Below are 19,720 nucleotides of genomic sequence, written 5' to 3' on the forward strand. Positions count from 1 at the left end.
CCCACCTCCCACTTCCTTCACCTTCCTCCTACCCCATGTACCCATCTACTCCTCAGAAAGGATAAAGGATGGGGAGTCAACAAAATCTGACACTTCACTTTGAGGCAATACCAAGGCCCTTTCCCCTATATCTAGGCTGAACAAGGTATCTCTCCAAAGAGAATGTACTCATAGATGCTAGTTCAAGTACTAGGGATAAATCCTGGTACCATTTCCAGTAACCCCATAGACTGTCCAAGCCTCACAACTGACCCCCACATTCAGTGGGCCTAATTTGGCCCTGTGCAGGTTAGCCCACTAACAGTCCAGAGTCAGTGAGCTCTCACTAGCTCAGGTAAGCTGTTTCTGTGGGTGTCACAATCATGGTTGTGACCCCTTTGCTCATATTATTACTCCTCCCTCTGTTGGGCTGGTCATCAAACCCTACACACTAACAGTAGGAGACCTCGACACCTCACTCTCTACCTAAAATTTAACACAGGTATCAGAAACATACATTGGGAAAAAGAAGCCTCTCAACAAATGATGCTGGGTAAACTGATGTCCACTTATAAAACAGTCATTTCTGTTGTTCACTTTATACTTTTATCTACTTTAAAGTCTTAAAATTATAAAGCTATTAGAGGAAAACAGACAAAATGCATCAAGACATAGGCATGGTTAGGACTTTCCTAATAACTCACAGTAATTGACAAATGAAATTGTGCAAAACTGAACAAAATTTGCCTAGCCAAAAACAGTTACCTTTATAAAGTGGCAACCTATAGAATGGTAAAAAATAAATAAATAAAAGGTCTTTGACAACTATTAAGTCCAAAAAGAGGTTAAAAATCTAGGTTCTAGGAAGATGATGAGGGTCACAGAGCATTACAGTGTGATTTGGAAAGAAATGTGTGATAAGATGAGAACACAGAGGGAAGAAAACTCATGAAATAGTGATCAAATTTTGTAGTTGGACAATAATTTAGTATTTCTAAGCTTGGTGTAATATGTAGATCATACATGAGCAGGTAGTGGTGGCAGGCCTGGACTGATGGGTTAGCTTTGTTTTGTCTTTGTGGGTTAAGAGGACAGTTTCCTGGTAGTCACAGATGATTACCAGGCATGATATCAAAAGCTATGGAAAGATATGATGATGCTGTACAACTGTGTGCTCACATTTAGAGAGAAGATCCGATTAACAATGCTCCCAGGAAGCATGAGATTGCCATTTAGAAAACCTAAGGGAAAAATGTGGAGGCCATTCGAGGGCTAAGTGAGTTCTGAAACAATTTGTGAAGGACTTGCAGAAGTTTACCTCAGCGAACATGACTGTGCAAGAGAGGCTTTTGTTTAGACAAGCTAATGATGAGTGCTCCACACAACCACTTAAACTATCAGGAGCGTGAAAAGTCAAATACAGCCAGGGTGCACTTAAAAAACCTCAAGCATTCAAGAAACCAAACAACAGAACTATGAGAGCTCCATTTGAGCTTTATGTGTCTTCAGGCCATACTGTTTCCAATCCAAAAACAAGTGGAAAAACGAAAAAGGACAACATGAAGTATGGCTACTTGGGGGACTAGTCAAATAAATGGATTTTATCTGTTTTCAGGCTAAAAGGAAACCAAATCTTCTGCAAAAGCAACTGAAAACATGCTGCAAACATTGCAGATCTCTCAGTAGTAAGGTTTCAAACCGTCACTGACATTAGATTTCAAAGAAAAAAGATTTTATAATTGTACTGTTGAGCTTATTTCCCTTTGACTTATTTGTTAGATGCCTAGTGCTATTCACATTCCAATTCTCTGTGAAGAGTCAGTTATAAAGAATGTGTTTATATAAACCTAAAACTGCCTTTGACTGCTATCAGGAAGATGGAAGGAATCCATAAAAGAAAGATTTAAGATCTGTTGATTATATATCAGTTCTTCATATCATACATTCATACACACACACAGACACACACACACACACTAAGCGTTTTAGATTTTTATTTTATTTATTAAAATTAAAATTTCTCTTATATATTATATCTTAACCAGTTTCTCCTCTCTCCACTACTACTATCCCCACCCTCCTCTCTCCTCCAGATCTACTACCTCTACATCTCCTCTTCAGAAAAATAGCAGCCTTCCAAGAGACGACAGTCAAACAGGACAAAACAAGAAACAATAAGACAGGCAAAAGCCCGCATATCAACGCTGGACAGGGCAACTAAATAGGAAGGAAAGAGTCTCAAAAGCAGGCAAAAGAGTTAGAGATAAACCCACTCTCATTGTTAGGTGTCTCACAAAAACACAAAGCTAACAGATGGTACAGACCCACGCAGGCCCTTTGCTTGCCATTTCAGTCTCTGTGACCCCATGTTAGCCCTGCTTAGTTAATTCAGTGGGCCATGTTCTTGTGTTCTCCATTTCCCCTGACTCCTGCAATCTTTCCTCTCTCTCTTCCTCGGGGTTCTCCAATCTCCAAGGGGAGAAACTTGATAGAGACCTCCAGTTTAGACTTTCTCTGAAAATTGTCTGGCTGTAGGTCTTGGAACTCACTTCCATCTGCTGCTGGAAGAAGCCTCTGTGATGAAGACTGGACAAGGCTCTTATCTGTCAGTATAGCAGAATAAGAATCATTCAATTATTCATTTCATTCCTCCTCCTCCTCCTCCTCCTCCTCCTCCTCCTCCTCCTCCTCCTCCTCCTCCTCCTCCTCCTTCTTCTTCTTTTTCTTCTTCTTCTTCGGCAATCATGTAGAGCTTTACCCTAGATCATTAACCTATAGTCTCTGGTTTCTGGCCATCCAAGCAGTGTCAGGCATGGCTCCCTCCAGTGGTGCAAGCCTCAAGTTAAACAAAACATTGGCAACTCCAAGTTCTGTGACAGGGTTGCCCCAGCACATCTTGCAGGCAGGACAGATTGTAGGTGGAGGATTTTGTGGCTGGGTTGGTGTCCAGGTTTCTCTTTCTGTAGCCTGCAGTGTACCTTCCTGTGCCAAAGAGACTAGAACGCAAAGGAGGAGGCTTCAAGCCCACACCATCTCGACCTCTTTATATTCTTTGGGTTTGAGTGGAAATTGTTGTCAACAACGGGGCCCCACTGTCAGTTTTCAAAAGGAGTCCTCTTCTACCATTAACCTGGGCTTTTGGAGATATCCATGGAACCTCCTCAGTCAATAACGCAACCAAATGTAACCCTGTTCCCACCACTGGAAGCCTTGCCTGGCTGCAAAGATGGTCAGTTCAGACTCCATATCCTCCACAATTCCTAGGTGTCCTCACCAGAGTCACCCTCAGAGATTCAAGGAAGTTTCCACTACACTAGGTTTCCACACTACCCCCAAATGCCCTATAATTCCAGTTATCTCTTCCTGCACTCTCTCCCTCCATTGCTCCCCCAAACCTGATCCCTCTACTCCTGTTCCCACCTACCCCAATCTGCCTTCAGAATCTATTCTATTTCCCTTTCCAAGAGAGAACTAAGCTCCCCACCCCTCATTGCCCTCCTCTTTACCTAACTGTTGGTGGGTGGATTGTAACTAGATTGTCATTTACTTAGCAGCTAATATCCACATATAAGTGAATACATACGATAGCTGTCTTTCTGGGTCTGGATTACCTCACCAAGGATAATTTTTTTCTAGCTGTATTCATTAGCCTGCAAATTTCATATGGTTTTATTTTAACTCATGAGTAATACTTCGTTGTGTAAATGTACCACAATTTCTTTATCCATTCTTTAATTGAGAGACATCTAGGTTGTCTCCAGTTTCTAGCCATTATGAATAAACCTGCAATGAACATTGTTGAGCAAGTATCCTTGATGGAGCATCCTTGGGGTATATGCCAAAGAGTGGTATAACTGGGTCTTGAGTTAAATCAATTCCTAATTTTCTGAATAACTGCCATATTGAATTCCATAGCGACTTTACAAGTTTGCGCTCCCACCAGCAATGGAGGAGTGTTCTTATTACTCCACATCCTCTCCAACATAGGCTGTCACTTGAGTTATTGATCTTAGCTATTTGGACAGGTGTAAGATGGAATCTCAAGGTAGTTTTGATTCGCATTTCCTCTAATGGCTAAGGATGTTGAACACTTCTTTAAGTGTTTCTCAACCATTTGATATTCTTCTATCTGTTTAGATCTGTACCCTATTTTAATTATTTGTTTTATAATATCCAGTTTCTTGAGCTTTTTATATATTTTGGATATTAGACTTCTTGCAGATGTGGAATTGATTTAAAAAAAATATTTTTCCATTCCACAGACTGCCTTTTTGTCCTATTGACAGTGTCCTTTCTTTACAGAAGCTTTTCAGTTTCATGAGGTCTCATTTATCAATTGTTGATTTTATTGTCTGGGTTATAGGTGTTCTGTTCAGAAAGTTGTCCCCTGTGCCAATGTGTGCAAGGCTATTTCCCACTTTCTCTTCTACAAGGCTCACTGTGCGTGATTTTATGTTGAAGTCTTTGATTCACTTGAACTTGAGTTTTGTATAGGGTGGTAAATACAGATGTATTTGTATTTTTCTACATGCTACATCTAGTTTGTTCTCCTCCCTCTTCCCCTTTTCTCCTCCCTCTCCCTTCTGGCCCTCCCATATTCTGTTTTTTTTTTTAAGCAGATCTTGACTTTTTCCCCACTCTAGCAGGTTCCATGTATGTCTCTCTTAGGGTTCTCCTTGTTACTTAGCTTCTCTGGGATCATGGACTATAGGTTAGTTATTCTTTTCTTTATGTTTAATATCCACTTATGAGTAAGTACGTATCATGTTTGTCTATCTGGGTCTGTGTAACATGAGGGCTGGCTTGTTGGGGTTTCTGTTCTGCCCAGTACCCCATAGCCAGCATGCCCCAAAGAGAAAATCACACACAGGACTCCATAAGATTATAAACTGACTGGCCCATTAGTTCAGGTTTCTTGTTAACTCTTATAGTTTATATTATCCCATTATTCTCATCTATGTTAGCCATATGGCTTGGTACCTTTTTCAACTGTCAGCTCACATGTTGCATCTTCGGTGATCTGGGCAGGAATGGCAGAGGGAGCTTCCTGCTTCCCAGAATATTCCTGTTCTCATCGCCTTGCCTCCACTTCCTGTCTGCTTGACTCACCTATACTTCCTGCCTGGCCAATCAGCGTTTTATTAAAATACATGATTGACAGAATACAGATAATTCTCCCACACCAGGTCTGGGGTATCTCACTCACGATGCTTTTTTTTTTTTTTTTGCTTGTTCTATACATTTGTCTGCAAATTTCAAGATGTCATTGTTTTTTATCACTGAGTAGTACTTCATTGTGCAAATGTACCACATTTTCTTTATCTATTTTTTGGTTGAGGGGCACCTAGGCTGTTTCCAGGTTTGGATTATTACAAATAATGCTGCTATGAATACAGTTGAGCAAAGTCCTTGTGGTATGAGTAGTGCCATTGCTATATCTTAAGGTAGATTGATTCCTAATTTTCAGAAAAACTGCCACACTGATTTCCAAAGTGGCTGTACAAGTTTGCTCCCATCAGCAATAGAGGAGTGCTTCCCTTAATCTATATCCTCTCTAGCATAAACTATTATTGCTGCTTTTGATCGTAGCCATTCTGACAGGTGTAAGATAGTATCTCAGAGTCGTTTTAATTCGCATTTCCCTGATGGCTAAGGATGTTGAGAAAATCCTTAAGTGTCTTTTTCTCATTTGCAATTCTTCTGTTGAGAATTCTCTGTTTAGACCCATGCTTTGGTTGGATTATTTGATAATTTGCTGTCTAGTTTCTTGAGTTCTTTATATGTTTTGGAGACCAGTCCTCTGTCTGACCTAAAGCAATCTACTTTGAGATTTCATCTTACCCCTGTCAAATGGCCCAAGATCAAAGAAACAAATGGCAACAGATGCTGCCATGGATGTGGTGGGAAAGGTACCCTTATTCACTGCTGGTGTGAGTGCAGCCACTAGGGGACATCAGGGTGAAGATTCCTCAGAAAGCCAGAGGGGATTGACTATGCCCTGTTTCTCTATGCTGCTAGGTTTCTAGCATGCATCATCTCCAGGTGAATGATGATGAAACAATAGGACTAGCATCCCGAATTACAGCTTCATATAATAACATCCTTTACTAAACTGCTAAATCCAGAGATCTCTCCTTTTTAATCTCAAATATTCCTCTCCCCTAAAGACTACAAATATAAGGACTTCCATTTGTTCTGTGGGGCTGCTGATTAGCCTCCATATTGAAGCTTTTTTTTGGTGGTAGTGTTTGTGTGTTTCCCTTCTTTGAGTTGTGTTGGTGTAGGGTTATTAGGTGTCTGTGCTATTGTGGGTGTTTTTGGTTTCCTTGGGTTGAGGTTTTCCTTCTAGTACTTTCTGTAAGGCAAAGCAGTAAGCAACACTTTTCCATGACCTCTGCATCAGATCCTGCCTCCAGGTTTCTCCTCTGTTTGAATTCCTGTCCTTCAGTGATGAACTATAACATGGAAGTGCAAAGTATATATACGCTTTCCTCTCCAGGTTGTTTTTGGTCACGGTGTTTCATTCCAGCAATAGTGACATGCCTGCAGGGCTGAACAAAAGTCAATATACAATTTTCATGACTTAAAGTCAGTCTCTATCTATCTATCTATCCATCCATCCATCCATCCATCCATCCATCCATCCATCCATCCATCCATCTATCTATCTATCTATCTATCTATCTATCTATCTATCTATCTATCTATCTATATCCCTTTCTCCCTCTACCCACCCCCAGTAAAATGAGATTATAGGTTGGTTTTGGGGTGCATTGAACAGAACTGCAGATGACAAGGTAAAACCACAGGTCACAAGGGTTGCACAAGGAAGTTAAGGGTTTCTTTTGCTGTAAAGTTCATAATTTTATCTGTGATATTCTCAGATGAAGGTTTAGAAAAGGGAAATAAGAAGGCCCTACTCAAAGGTCTTACATGCTTAGACTTTAAGCATGATTTGTTTATTTGCTGTTATTTTAACATTCTTATTCGAATTATCTGTAGACAAAAGGAATGTTGGCTTGATAGAGGCAACCTTCACAGTGAATTTTGTTAATTTTCTTGACTTTTAGCTAGTGAAATGAACTTTACCAGACTCAAAAGAAGCCCTATTCACCTTTATCATCTTAATTTTCTGCTTTTTTCCCCTCTAGCCTGCTTTGCCACCACTAGATGGCACTCACGCATTTGATCAGGGTTCACCTGTTAGAGAAAGTGTATAGTAGTAGTATGCCCGTAGAAACTCTTAGAAAGAAGAGACTCCCTCCCTACATGACTGATTTAATTGGGTGTTTCTGAGTATGACTCCCTGTTATATTTCACTCTACAATTTATAATGATGCTGCTTCTCTCAGGCTCATGTGTCTGAGTTTCATTTACTGGCACAATTCAAACGTCCCTAATGAAATCCATACACCAATCAAGCAATAAACATCAAGATGAAAAGAAGTCTCAAATCTTGAAGATTGAGAAATAAACAAAGATGGGGTGTTTTACTATTTATTTATGTTTATATGACACCATGTTAAAAAATAGTTTAATTTGGGACTCACAGTTACAGTGGGTGAGAGTCCATGGCCACCATGATGGGAAGCAAGGCAACAGGCAGGTAGGCATGGACTAGAGCAGTGGCTGAGAGTTTACATCAAACCCCAAAGCCTACACCTGGTAGCACACAGTCCTCCAACAAGGCCACATCCCCTAATTCTTCCCATGTCTTGGAACTAGATAAGTACTTACAAGCAGAGTTACAAATACTTCTGGACTGATATGAATATCTGAACACAGATTGATGAACACAGATATATATATCAGTCCAGAAATATATTGTAACTCTGAACACAGATATGCATATCAGTCCAGAAGTATATTTTAACTCTGCTTGAATATGCTTATCTGAACACAGATATGCATATTTGTTACAGGCAGAGGTAGAGACTGTGACCTAAGAGGGAGTTCAGCTCCCCTGACAAACAGGAAGCCCAGTGTGTGCAGCAGTGCTTCTCATGAATCCACAACGTCAGGATTACCAAGAAGCTCCCTGGAAATGCAGTTTATTGGTCTCACTCCTTTGTTGAATCAGAAGAAAGAATCTTTCAAATGCCACTAGCTCCGTTTAATGGAATCTGTGTGAATACACTGCCCAGGTGATATTTGAGCACACTGGGTTTGAGAGCCACTGGCCTCCAGACGGTGAGCAGAGAGAGTGATGCAGAAAGGTTAGAAGATGCCAGAGGCCACAGCAAAGCCCTTTAGACCATGTTTATCTCTAGCTGTAAATAAATGGAAAGACAGTAAAGGCCTTGAGCAGAGAAGGTATAAGTTGGACTCAGGAGGTTTATTGCTTTGCTTTATTTTTGTTTATTTTGATTTATTTTTTTTTTTTTTGAGACTGAGTTTCTATGTATAGCTCTGGCTGTCATGGAACTCACTCTGTAATCCAGGATGACCTTGAACTCACAGAGACCCACCAGTCTCTGCCTCCCTAGTGCTGGGATTAAAGGTGTGTGCCATCACAGCCTGGCTGGACTCATATTTTAAGAGCAGCTACTGTGTAAGAAATTGACTGCAATGAAAGCACACAAACAGAGTAACTTCTGGGAAGGCATTGCAGTGGTATAGGCTATAGATGCCCAGCCCTGCGACCAGGATAGAGGACACAGGTGGAGAGTGGAAAACAGAAAGGAGAGTGTTGGGAGGTACTGTCAGTGTGTCACGGGTCAGGAGGAAAGATTTCACTTCATTCTGCATGTTCTCAGCGAATATCTAAGACTGGATAATTGATGGAGATCCCACTTTCTTTTTTTCTTGTTTTAAAATTTTATTTAATTAACATTTTTTCATTTATTTTACATACCAACCACAGTTTCTCCCACTCCTCTCCTGTCCTGGACTCCCATCTACCTCCTTCCCATCTACTCCATTCAGAAAGGGTCAGGTCTCCCATGGTCTTAAACAAAGCATAGCACATCAAATAGAGGTAGGACCAAGCTCCCCCCGCCCCCCTGTATCAAGGCTGGGCAAAGTAATCCAGCATTGGGAATAGGTTTACAAAATTCAGTTAAGCTACAGGGACAGGTACTGATCTCACTGTTAGGAGCCTTACAAACATACCAATCTACATAACTGCCACATATGCAAAGGGCCGAGGTTGGTCCCATGCAGGCTCCCTAACTGTTGATCCAGAGTGCATCAGCTGCCGTGTGCTCAGATCAGCTTCTCTGTGGATTTCTCCATTATGAATTTGACTCTCCCAACTTGTACAATCCCTCCTCCCTTTCTTCAAGAGGACTCCCAGAGCTTGGTCCAGTGCTTGACTGTGGATCTCTGCATCTGCTTCCATCAGTTACTGGATAAAGGCTCTCTGAAGACAATCAGGGTAGTCACCAATCTGATTACAGTAGATGGTCAGTTCAGGCACCTTCTCCACTATTGCTGGGAGTCTTAGCTGGAGTCATCCTTGGGATGTTTCCCCAGCATCATGTTTCTCTTTAACCCCCAAAATGATTCTCCTCCGTCCAGTCTCAAAACCACCTCCCGCTGCTAACATGCCCAACCTACCCCTCGAGTTCCCATTACCCCACCACTGCAGGTTACCCAGGAGATCACTTCTATTTCTCCTCCCCAAGGAAAACCATGTATCCCTCTTTGGACCCTCTTTGTCATCTAGTCTCTCCGGGGCTATGGATTATAGGCTGGTTATCCTTGTACTTTACTCCTAATATCTACTTATGAGTGGGAACACAGCATGTTTGTTTGTATATTTCTGGTTTACCTCACTCAGTATGATTTTCTCTAATTCCATGATTTTCCTGCAAATTTCATGAGGTCATTGTTCTTTATTACTGAGTAGTACTCTATTGTTTAAATGTACCAGATTTTCCTTATCCATTCTTCAATTGAGGTTCATCTAGTTCTTTCCAGGTTATGGCTGTTCAGAATAATGCTGCTATGAACACAGCTGAGCAAGTGTCCTTTGGAATGATTAAGCATCCTTTAGGTATATGACCAAGATTGGTACAGCTGGGTCTTGAGGTAGATTGAGTCCCATTTTTCTGAGAAGCTGCCATATTTGTAGGCAAGATATACTTGTTCATTTCCTGACTGTCCAGCCCCACATAATCACACAGAAACTGCATTAATTGAGCCACTACTCAGCCTATTAGCTCAGGGTTCTTATTAACTAACTCTTACATCTTAAATTAATGTTTTTCTATTATTTTGTATTTTACCACAAGGCTCGTAGTTTATCAGTAATTTTCCCAAGGGCACGTATCATTCTCCTTTGGCAGCTACATGGTGTCTCTCTGCCTCTGCTTTCTTCTCTCCTGTATCTGCTTGGAATTCCCTCTCTTCTCTACTTTGCCCTGCTGTAGGTTAAAACAGCTTTATTCATTAACCAATAAAAGCACCACATATACAGAAGGACTTCCCACACTATTTCCCCTTTTCTGTCCAAATAAAATTGAAGGTTTGAACTTTGACATAGTAAAATTATATATAACAAAGTTATCTATCAAGAATTACAGCTACAATATTTTTTATATATTTTATCTTTTTTCATAACTAAGGAAAGCTATAATTATAACTATATATTCTTTGACTCCATCAAAGACCACAGAAGGATATAATATTGCCTAAGTTAACAGGAAGTGCATTGTAAGCAACTTTCAAAACTCTAGAATTGATAGAGACATCTTGTTGCCTGGACAGTCATCCAAAGTTCTCTTGTAACATTGGGACATCCATCTTTAGCCTACAGTCCCATAGCATCTGGCAGACTTTGTCATGAAGCAGGAAATTTCAAAGACAGGTGTACCTACATTGACAGAGTCAGTCATTTTTTTCTGTGTCCTACCAGAATGTCTGGTAGACTCTTTCACGAAGCAGAAACCCTGAAGAACTGTCTTACTTTTAATCAAGTTCAGCAGTCACTTTTCCGTGAGTCCTGCATGTCCAGTTCATACAGTATACAATCAAGCAGTTCAGGCAAGAACAGCTTCTTGCCCAAATGGCTAACCAACTCCATAAAGAGCTTCTTCAATGTCCATCATCCTCTTAAAGTAGATTAGTACTGCCAGAAGCAGACATGTCCCATTGCCTAAAAAGTCCTAAGTTTTTAAGACATTTTAAATGCCATATTCCATGAGTCTTTGAAAGGTTTGAAGAATACCTATCCATCCGATATATATAATATATATAAACATATACATATTAATATATATATAATAGCTAGAAAACGTAACTAACATGACTACAAGCTTGACTGTTATAGATGACTATCTATTAACCTGTATTTCTTAATTATATGTTACATTTTTAAATGAGTTGCACAAACAAAATACCTTAATCAAGAGCACAATATATGTATAACAAAATTGACCTTAAATTTGTATCAATAAACCAAGATCCAAACTTGCCACCAGCAAACTGAGCCCATCTGAAAAAAAATGTGACTACCAAGAAGCTGAGATAAACTCTTGTTTTTCTATGATAAATTTTTTTATTTTTTTATTGAGTATACATTTTTCTCTTCTCCCTTTCTCTCCTCTCCTCTCTAATCTTTTCCCATGGTCCCCATGCTCCCAATTTACTCAGGAGATCTTGTCTTTTTCTGTTCCCCATGTAGATTAGATCCATGTATGGTTCTCTTAGGGTCCTCATTGTTGTCTAGGTTCTCTGGGATTGTGATTTGTAGGCTGGTTATCTTTGTTTTATGTTTAAAAACCACTTATGAGATTCTTAGCCATCAGAGAAATGCAAATCAAAACAACTCTGAGATTCCATCTAACACCTGTAAAAATGGCCAAGATAAAAATCACTTAAGACAACTTATGCTGGAGAGGATGTAGTGTACAAGTAACACTCCTGTATTGCTGGTGGGAGTTCAAGCTGGTACAGCCAGTTTGAATATCAGTATGGTGATTTCTCAGAAAATTAGAAAACAACCTTTCTCAAAACCCAGAAATACCACTTTTGGGTATATTCCCAAAGGATGTTCAACCATACCACAAAGACATGTGCTCAACTATGTACATAGCAGCATTGATTGTCATAGCCAGAAACTGGAAACAACCTAAATGCCCCTTGACAAAGAATAGATAAGGAAAATGTGGTGCATTTGCACAATGGAGAACTACACAGCATATCCTCAGACTAAATACCCGCTCCTGTCTCCTCCTGCCTAATATTCCTGTCTCTGTCCAGCCATATCCCTTCCTGTTTCCACCTCCCTAGTGCAGGGATTAAAGGTGTGTGACTCCCAAGTACTGGGATAAAAGCTGTGAGCCATCACTGGCTCTCTCAGTTTCTCTTCTAGACTGGATCAATTTTCACATAGACCAGGGTAGCCTTGAACTCACAAAGATCCATCTCCCTCTGTCTCCTGAATACTGGGATAAAAGGTTTGTGCCACCACTACCTGACCTCTATGGCTAACTAGTGGTTAGCTCCATACTCTGATCTTCAGGCAAGCTTTATTTGTTAAATCACAAACAGAATATCACCATAAACAAGACCTTTTGCTGAACTGGAACTTGGCAAAACTGGAATACACTGCAATAGTAGATAAATGAAGTAAGGCTGAGACATGAGTTCTGCACTAAGGAGGTGGGGCCTCTGTAGGCCTGAATGAAGCTTTTAAACCTGACTCCTCCAGCCAAAGCACCTGCAGTGACTTCACAACAGGAAATGAGCTAGATAATGTTCAACCTTTGTTCCCAGGGTTCAGAGGAAGACCAGCTGTGCAGACTCTCTAATGCCTAACTTCCTGGAGGAGCCAGAGTCTCTTTCACTTTCAAACAACATGTCTCCTAGCTGAGCAGCTTTATCCAGTGAAACACACATTAGTGGACCCCTTAGAAGAGAAGGGTGAGTAGTGGGACCAGCAGAGTCCACCAAATCATTTGTGTTTGAGAAGTGCTGGCCTGACTGTGCTAAGGCAGACAATGTAAGACATGGGGACCTGTCCTGAGAGCCAGGCTCCAGGCTCCAGCCCTGCTTGGAGAGTCTGCAGTCTAGCTCTGTGGGAGGGAGGTTGCTGGATTCACCTGTATGCTTCATGTGACTGTTCCTGTCATAGCCTATCCTGCACCCTCTTCTCTCCTGTCTGACATGAACCTGCAGCCTTAAGGGTCACGAATGGGAATGTATTAAATGGAAAGACTGGGGAGAAGTAATAGAGAAGAAAAAAGCAGCAGCTGTAACCAACAGGTCTTGCATAATCTGATTTATTAAGCTAAGCAAGTTTATTACAAAGTACGGTGGGGATATGGGGCGGGGGGGGGAAGCCAAGGTCAGCAGAGAACTTAGTCAGAAAATATGCAAAGGACACAGGACCCCTCAAACACATTGATAACCACAGCCCAGGGGGAAGAGACAGATCCCCAGAAGCTACAACTTCAATTCTTCCAAGGCACTGGCTCCAGTCTCAGATAGGTCTCACCAAGTCCACTTCTGGACAAGAACACAGAAATAAAGTTACTTTTTTCCTTTTGTCAAGATTCTGGGAAAGTCTTTGGTTGACTCTAACTCACCACACTTGTTCATGTGGCTCTTTTCTCTGGGTAACTTATTCTTCCAGCTTAGTTGACTTTGCAATGTTCCTCCTTGTGGTGCCCATGGACTTCTAAATTCCTTCATAGACCCTAGCCTGAACTCTGATTGAACTCTTGAGTCCCCCTCTGTGGCAAATCTCCCCACCTCACCCTTTGTCACAGTAATGGCTGAAGGATTAATTTCCTTAGAATGAAACACTAGAAAAGGAAGAATCTGAGGAACACAGAGTTGTGAGTTTCATCCTGTACCCTCCATCCCTGCACCCTCCATCCCTGTCTCCCTATCCTCTCAGCTCCTGTCCCTGTAATCCCAGCACCCTTTCCTCCATCCCCAACCCTTCTCCCTTGATTTCCATCCCCTAATCCTCCAAGCTGTCATGCTCCATGCCCTGCATCCTTCCATCCTCTTGCTTTCCCATTCCTACATTTCCCCACCCTCCACTCTCCAGATGCCACCTTCCCACTCCCCCTCTACATTATGTTCCATAGTTAGGCCTGGGCCAAGTCTTTGCTGCTGTGGTTCTCCAAAGTTAGAGACCTAGATGTCCTGTCTGCTGGTGGTGGTGGGAGCTGTGCCCTCCTCCAGGAACAGTGCGAATTCTGCACCAACAAACCCAACTAGTAGAGAGGGCCCAAGACTTAATTTAAAAATAGACAAATATTCATTGTCAGTCATCTTCCTAAAGACGGGCTTCTGGTTCTGTCCCACTCTAGCTTTTCCCCTTGATCTTTCCATTCCTCCTTATCCTCAAACTTCCATTTTTACCTTGCACTTTACAAGTTTCATGCAAGTTCCTTCTGAATCAAATCACTGTCATCATTAGGTCCACATTAGGACAATGGGTACCCTGGCTTGGAGCTTACCGGGTCCCCTGTCTTTGGTCTCATCTTACTCACTATAGCTCTGTCTATTAACTGTGTTTACAGGTTTCTCCAGAAGTGAATGACAGCGATCACAGGATCCACTGCAGCAGATCAAGTCAAAACTCTTTTCCTGCTACATGAAGTCACCCTAACTTCTGACCCCTTAAACTGTAGGGACAGATCCTAGCCCCACCTCCATCATTCTCCTCCCACAGAAAACAGTCAATGAGAGATAAACCTTCCTTCACTTCTTTTTATCTGTCTCCAGGGTCTGGAATGAAGGGTTAAACATTAAAGAAGAAGCCTTAGACAAGCTGTGAAACCCCTGTCTCGTCCTAATGATAAGCCTGCCTGCCTGACGGGAAAGTCAACACAGTAAGAACGTTTGCTGGCATCATTCAGGAAACTGAGGAGAACACATCCACTGATAAAATTCCCTCCCAGACCTCCCTCGTCTGCCCTATAAAGTTCAAGCCCTGCACCTAGAGACATTCTCCATCCCAAGAAGGGACTGGAGTCCTTCAGTTGCTCTGATCAGAGGAACATCTGTCTCTATAGAGGTTTCTGCGCTCTTTCTTCTATTTCCTGCTTTCCTCCACCAGTTTCAATCAAACACCTTTTTCCAGAGTCGAAATGTCTGAAGGAGACAAGAATCCAGAGGTCTCCTCCTTGGAGCAACAACAGAAGGGAGATGTGGAGCAGGACCAGTGGAAGCTGGACTACATCATGGAATGTGCGAGTTCTTATGGAACAGTAGAAGTTGAGGAACTGTTGGGAAATGCCACAGAGATGCCTCAGCATGTGGATGAAGAGATGATCTTCCACTTCCAGGGTCCCTCTTTTCTGTCAGAGGAGGACTTAATGCTAAGTAAGTACACCAAAGACACCATGCCACTACTGGTATGACCCCTTCATCACCACTGAGCACTCCTGCCAGAGTTTCCGTGGGCAGGCTAACCTCCTGTCAAAAGTCCCAGGTCCAGGATAGGCTGGTATTGGAAGGCTTACAAAAGCCTTAAATGAAACCTAAAGCCATACCCTCTTGTACATCTGCTTTCTCATGTCCCCAGGTGGTGCTTGCAGCCCCTGGGAAGGAGCACTCAGGAGCTATAGTTGGGAGAGGCCGACATACAAAGGGGCACTGAGACGGGTGAACACACGGTTCAAGCCAAATCCCAAAGGGGTGCTTGGTGACACTGATGTTACAAAGCCAGACCTTGGATCTGGGCAGAGGCAGATTCCAGTCCTGGCTCTACCTCAATGGACAAGTCACTTTATAGCCCTCTGCCTCTAGATCTTCACCTGGGAAATGGGAAAGCAAACACCTGTCTCTTTGGGCTGTGGCAGTAACGTAATAATCCACATTAAATATTAAACAGTCTAATCATCAATAAATGTTCAATAATTGTAAGGACAATCTCATACAATTTCTGCTACTGTTATTGTTATAATTTGTAACACTGTGGGACAAAATCTCAGAGCCCCACATGAGGAAGCTGAGGCCCAGAGAGGAATAGAGACTTGAGGCAGGTGTGTGAACTTCAAGAACCCACTGCAGAACCATTTCTCAGCACCACTTGTGAGAGAGTCATTCTCCCCCATGAGACTATGGGGAAGGGTGGAGGGTAAGTAGGTAGGACCATCCCTTGCTCCTCTGGCTCGTACCTCTGCTGCTCTGACAAACACACAACTACTTTTCTCCTTCCTACAGGACATTCTTCCTCGGTTGTTGGCCCCACAAGCTTTGTTAAAGTTGGAGTCCCTAGCCCGCCTCACTTACTGGAATCACAGGGATTAAGCCATGAATCTTGGAGACACTCTGCAATGTCAAAAAGAAAACTTGTTAATCCTGATGAATCTGGATTCAGACGCAAACGTAAGCTAAACTAAGGGCTGTGGGCTCAAGTCCATATCGATGATTTTTCTTCACAGATGAGACTCCAACTGTGTGGGAACCTGGGGTGAAGGACTCAAATGGAAGGGGCAGAGGAGCCATGGTGGAGTGCTAAGAGTCACAGGATAGAAATGACCCTCTGGGCTCTGCAGTGCTGAAGTTGCATTGACAGATGGGGGGACTAGAACCCTGTGGATCAGCAATGAGCCAACCAACTGACAACCAGAATTCAGCTCAGAATCTGAGTAGGCACTGAAAGCCTAGAGGTCATGTAGGTCTTGAAGCTCCAAGCAGGTATCTTCCTTTGAGATGGAGCCTGTGAAAAGGGTATGCTCCTGCCTTAGCTTCAGTCGGTTTCTTCAACTGACCCCCTTATTTCCTTCCCAATTATGCAGGCCACACCCTTGCTTCTTCCTCTTTTCAGGCATCAAAGTAGCCAGCTCTCTCCAGTGCACAGGGTTTAGAGAGAGAGGTTAACTTGTCCAAGCTCACAGCACACAGAAACAGATGCGGAGCCTGAGAAATGACTTCCTCCATCCTGTTGCTGCTCTGTGAAAGTCCTGCCCACACCTAACCCTTGCTTTTCCCTTCAAAGTCCGTTGCTACCCAACCCCACATTAAACTTTGCAAATGTTGACCACAGAGTCAAACTCCATTACCCTCAGTAGTCACCCATATTTCACTTCCTGGGTGACATGGAACAAGTCACTCTATCCTTCTGTATCCAGTCATCACCACCTGAGCCTTCACACTGCTCACTGTTTGCTCCACTGCCACCTCTACAACAAGTCCAGATCTCACATCTTCATGCTCCACACAAGTCCCCTGCACATGGACTTTGGGTTGACTCCACTGATGGTATTGTAGCAGAGGTTAAACTGTTTCCACAAGGGCTCCTCTTATTCTTCCACCAACATTTTTCTCTCTTGCCTTTTCCCTCACTGTTCTCAGCTGCCCAGTTATTCCATTTAAAGCAATTCCACTACATCTCAAACTTCTATGCTTAAGTTGTTGGCTATGAAACTGTGCCTGAGAGTAAAGATGTCCACCCACCTTAGGATGTCACTTAGTAACTGTCAGCTATTATTTGGAATATGGACCTCAGTCCTAGGATGTCTGTCAGAATCTCTCTGCCTTCTGTACACTATTTCCACCTAGAAGTTTTAGGGAAAAAAACTAAGAAAAATGATATGGATTAAAACTAATATTATTAACTATGCACAGACATATTCTTGTAATCCCAGAACTGGGGAAACAGAGACAGGAGGAACCTGAGCTCAAGATACCTTGAGCTACATAGTGAGATCCTATTAAAGGTTAGTGCCTTGGAGGTAGTAGTTGCTTCGCATGTTTTTGGAATGAAACATCTGAAAAAAGCAATTTTAAAAAGAAAGGGTTCATTTGGCTCACAGATTGAGAATTCAGTACATTTTAGCAGGAAAGCCATAGCTGCAAGAGACAGAAACAGCTGCTCACATTGTGTTTAGTCAGAGGGCAGAGAGATGATTGCTGGTGCTCAGCCCATTTTCTCCTTTGTATTAAGTCCAGGACTCCAGCCCTTGGAATGTTACCACCCACAATAAAGGTGGCACCTCGGTTAGCCTAACCTATTGCTCACAAGTGTTACCAGGGACTTGTCAGCTGGATGATTCTACATCTTATGGTATTGATGATGTTAGCCATTGCCCCACTCACAGGATCATTCTAAGAGTTCAGAATTTGTGTCTGAAGCACAGTAGGAATTGGTGAAGTAGTTGGTTCTTTCCTATTGTTTCTCACTAGGAGAGCCCTAATCAAACTTTCAGTAAGCTTATCCAGCCACACCCTAGACCATGAGTTTCCAGGTCAAGAGTCACCCAATCTTCCAATGTCAGAGGGTGTGTCTGAGAACTGGGAACCTCCTTCTAACCCATGGCACAGTAATTAAGAAACTCCTGGGATGCGGTGGCCATTGTTGGAACGTCTAAATTCTCTGCTCAGGTGAGATGAGCTTCTTAAGGTGACATAAATTCATGAGCTAAGACTCAGTCCCCTTGGCAAAGTGCCAGCATAGCACCAAGGACCCCCGATGAACCCTAGAGAGCAGCCTAGAGATCCTGTTCCTAGAGTCCCACTGTTGGGCTCAGCACTGCTCCCATGAGGCTCTTGGAATTAAGGACAGTGTGGTCTCAGGCTCAAGAACACAGCTGGCTTTCTGGGCAGAGAACTGATAGTCAGGAGAATCCATTACCATAGGATTCCATATCACTGACTTTCCCAGGTGGCCAGGGGGTCATCAGATGTTTGTTGAGCACTCACCTTATGTCAGGCCTGGTACCCAGGGCTTCATGTGCAAATCAATTGCACTTAAATCTTATCACATTCTTGAGAGGGAGGCTGCGGGGCACTGCTGCTTGGCCAGCAAACAGGAATGACCATGAAATTGAGGATTCTTCCCAAATCACGACTTTATTGGAGCCACTTGTTTGAGGGAAAAGCGGGGAATGAGAGAGGGAGAGAGAAAGAGAGAGAGAGAGAGAAAGAGAGAGAGAGAGAGAGAGAGAGAGAGAGAGAGAGAAAGGGAGAGCAGGAGAAGGTGAGAGAGAGGAGGTGAGAGAGAGCGAAAGTCCCAGAGGCAGCTGCTTTTAAAGGGTGGAGGGACTCGGGTCCTGATTGGTGAATACCATTCTGCAGAAGCCAGGGGGTTCAAGGCTCAATTGCGCATGTGTAGACAAGGGTGCTCAACCCCACGTGGATGTGCCAAATATGGACTTGTATACCTCCAAGCTGTAGGACCACCTGTGCCATCTCGTAATGGCGATTTCTCCAGGTGGCTCCTTACAGGAGGCTGCTAATGTCCCACCTTGGCCATAAGAAGAGCAAGGCTTAGAGAAGTGAAGGCTCACAGTTGAAGAACTGTATTCAGCCTTCACTGTCACAATTCACACTTAACACCCCTCTCTCCCTCTCTCTGACATCAGGACAATGAAGACAGTCACACCAAAGACAGGGAAGTACAGAGTCTGGGTGCCACTGGCCTGACCTTGAGCAATACTGCTTCCCTGTGCTAGGAGATGCCACCTTTGAAATCTAAGCTACACTCAAAGAAAAGCATTCCTTCTACTGCCAGCTTGCAGTAAATTTGTAGAATCCAGGGTCTTAAAATATGACCCAGGCTTAAAGAACATCAACTGACTTAATCAGTCCCACCACTCCCCATTCAAAATGGAAAGACAGGGAAGAAGAAAGCAGGAAGGACTTGAGACTTCTATAGACAGATACAAATGCAGTAATGTCCATGCAGTGCAGCAACCTTAGGAACGACAATAGCAAGTGTGAAGCCATGAGGACTAAAGAGTTGCTGTAACTGAACAGCTCACAGATTAGAGGACCCTGGCAGGCAGGGCGATGGGGAAGGGGGTTCTGTATTAGGTATTATCTACAGTGGAGC

At 42.8% G+C, this 19,720-nt stretch overlaps 1 protein-coding gene and 1 pseudogene across 1 annotated transcript in view; both read left to right on the top strand.

The window, feature by feature from the left end:
• Nucleotides 1-847: 847 nt before the first annotated feature.
• LOC148120905 (ER membrane protein complex subunit 2-like) lies at nt 848-1,665 on the top strand (annotated as a pseudogene).
• An 11,041-nt stretch (nt 1,666-12,706) lies between these two features.
• The window catches only part of LOC125409585 (NACHT, LRR and PYD domains-containing protein 1a-like), a 67,648-nt gene continuing 60,634 nt past the window's right edge, over nt 12,707-19,720 (top strand). The window contains exons 1-3 of the mRNA XM_087910354.1: nt 12,707-12,846; nt 14,460-15,264; nt 16,108-16,272. Of these exons, the coding sequence (XP_087766480.1) occupies nt 15,030-15,264; nt 16,108-16,272 (400 nt within the window). The 5' untranslated portion in view covers nt 12,707-12,846; nt 14,460-15,029. The remainder of the gene's footprint in view (nt 12,847-14,459; nt 15,265-16,107; nt 16,273-19,720) is intronic.

This window comes from Myodes glareolus, chromosome 9 (assembly GCF_982192425.1).
Source record: "Myodes glareolus chromosome 9, mMyoGla1.1, whole genome shotgun sequence".
Lineage (NCBI taxonomy): Eukaryota > Metazoa > Chordata > Mammalia > Rodentia > Cricetidae > Myodes > Myodes glareolus.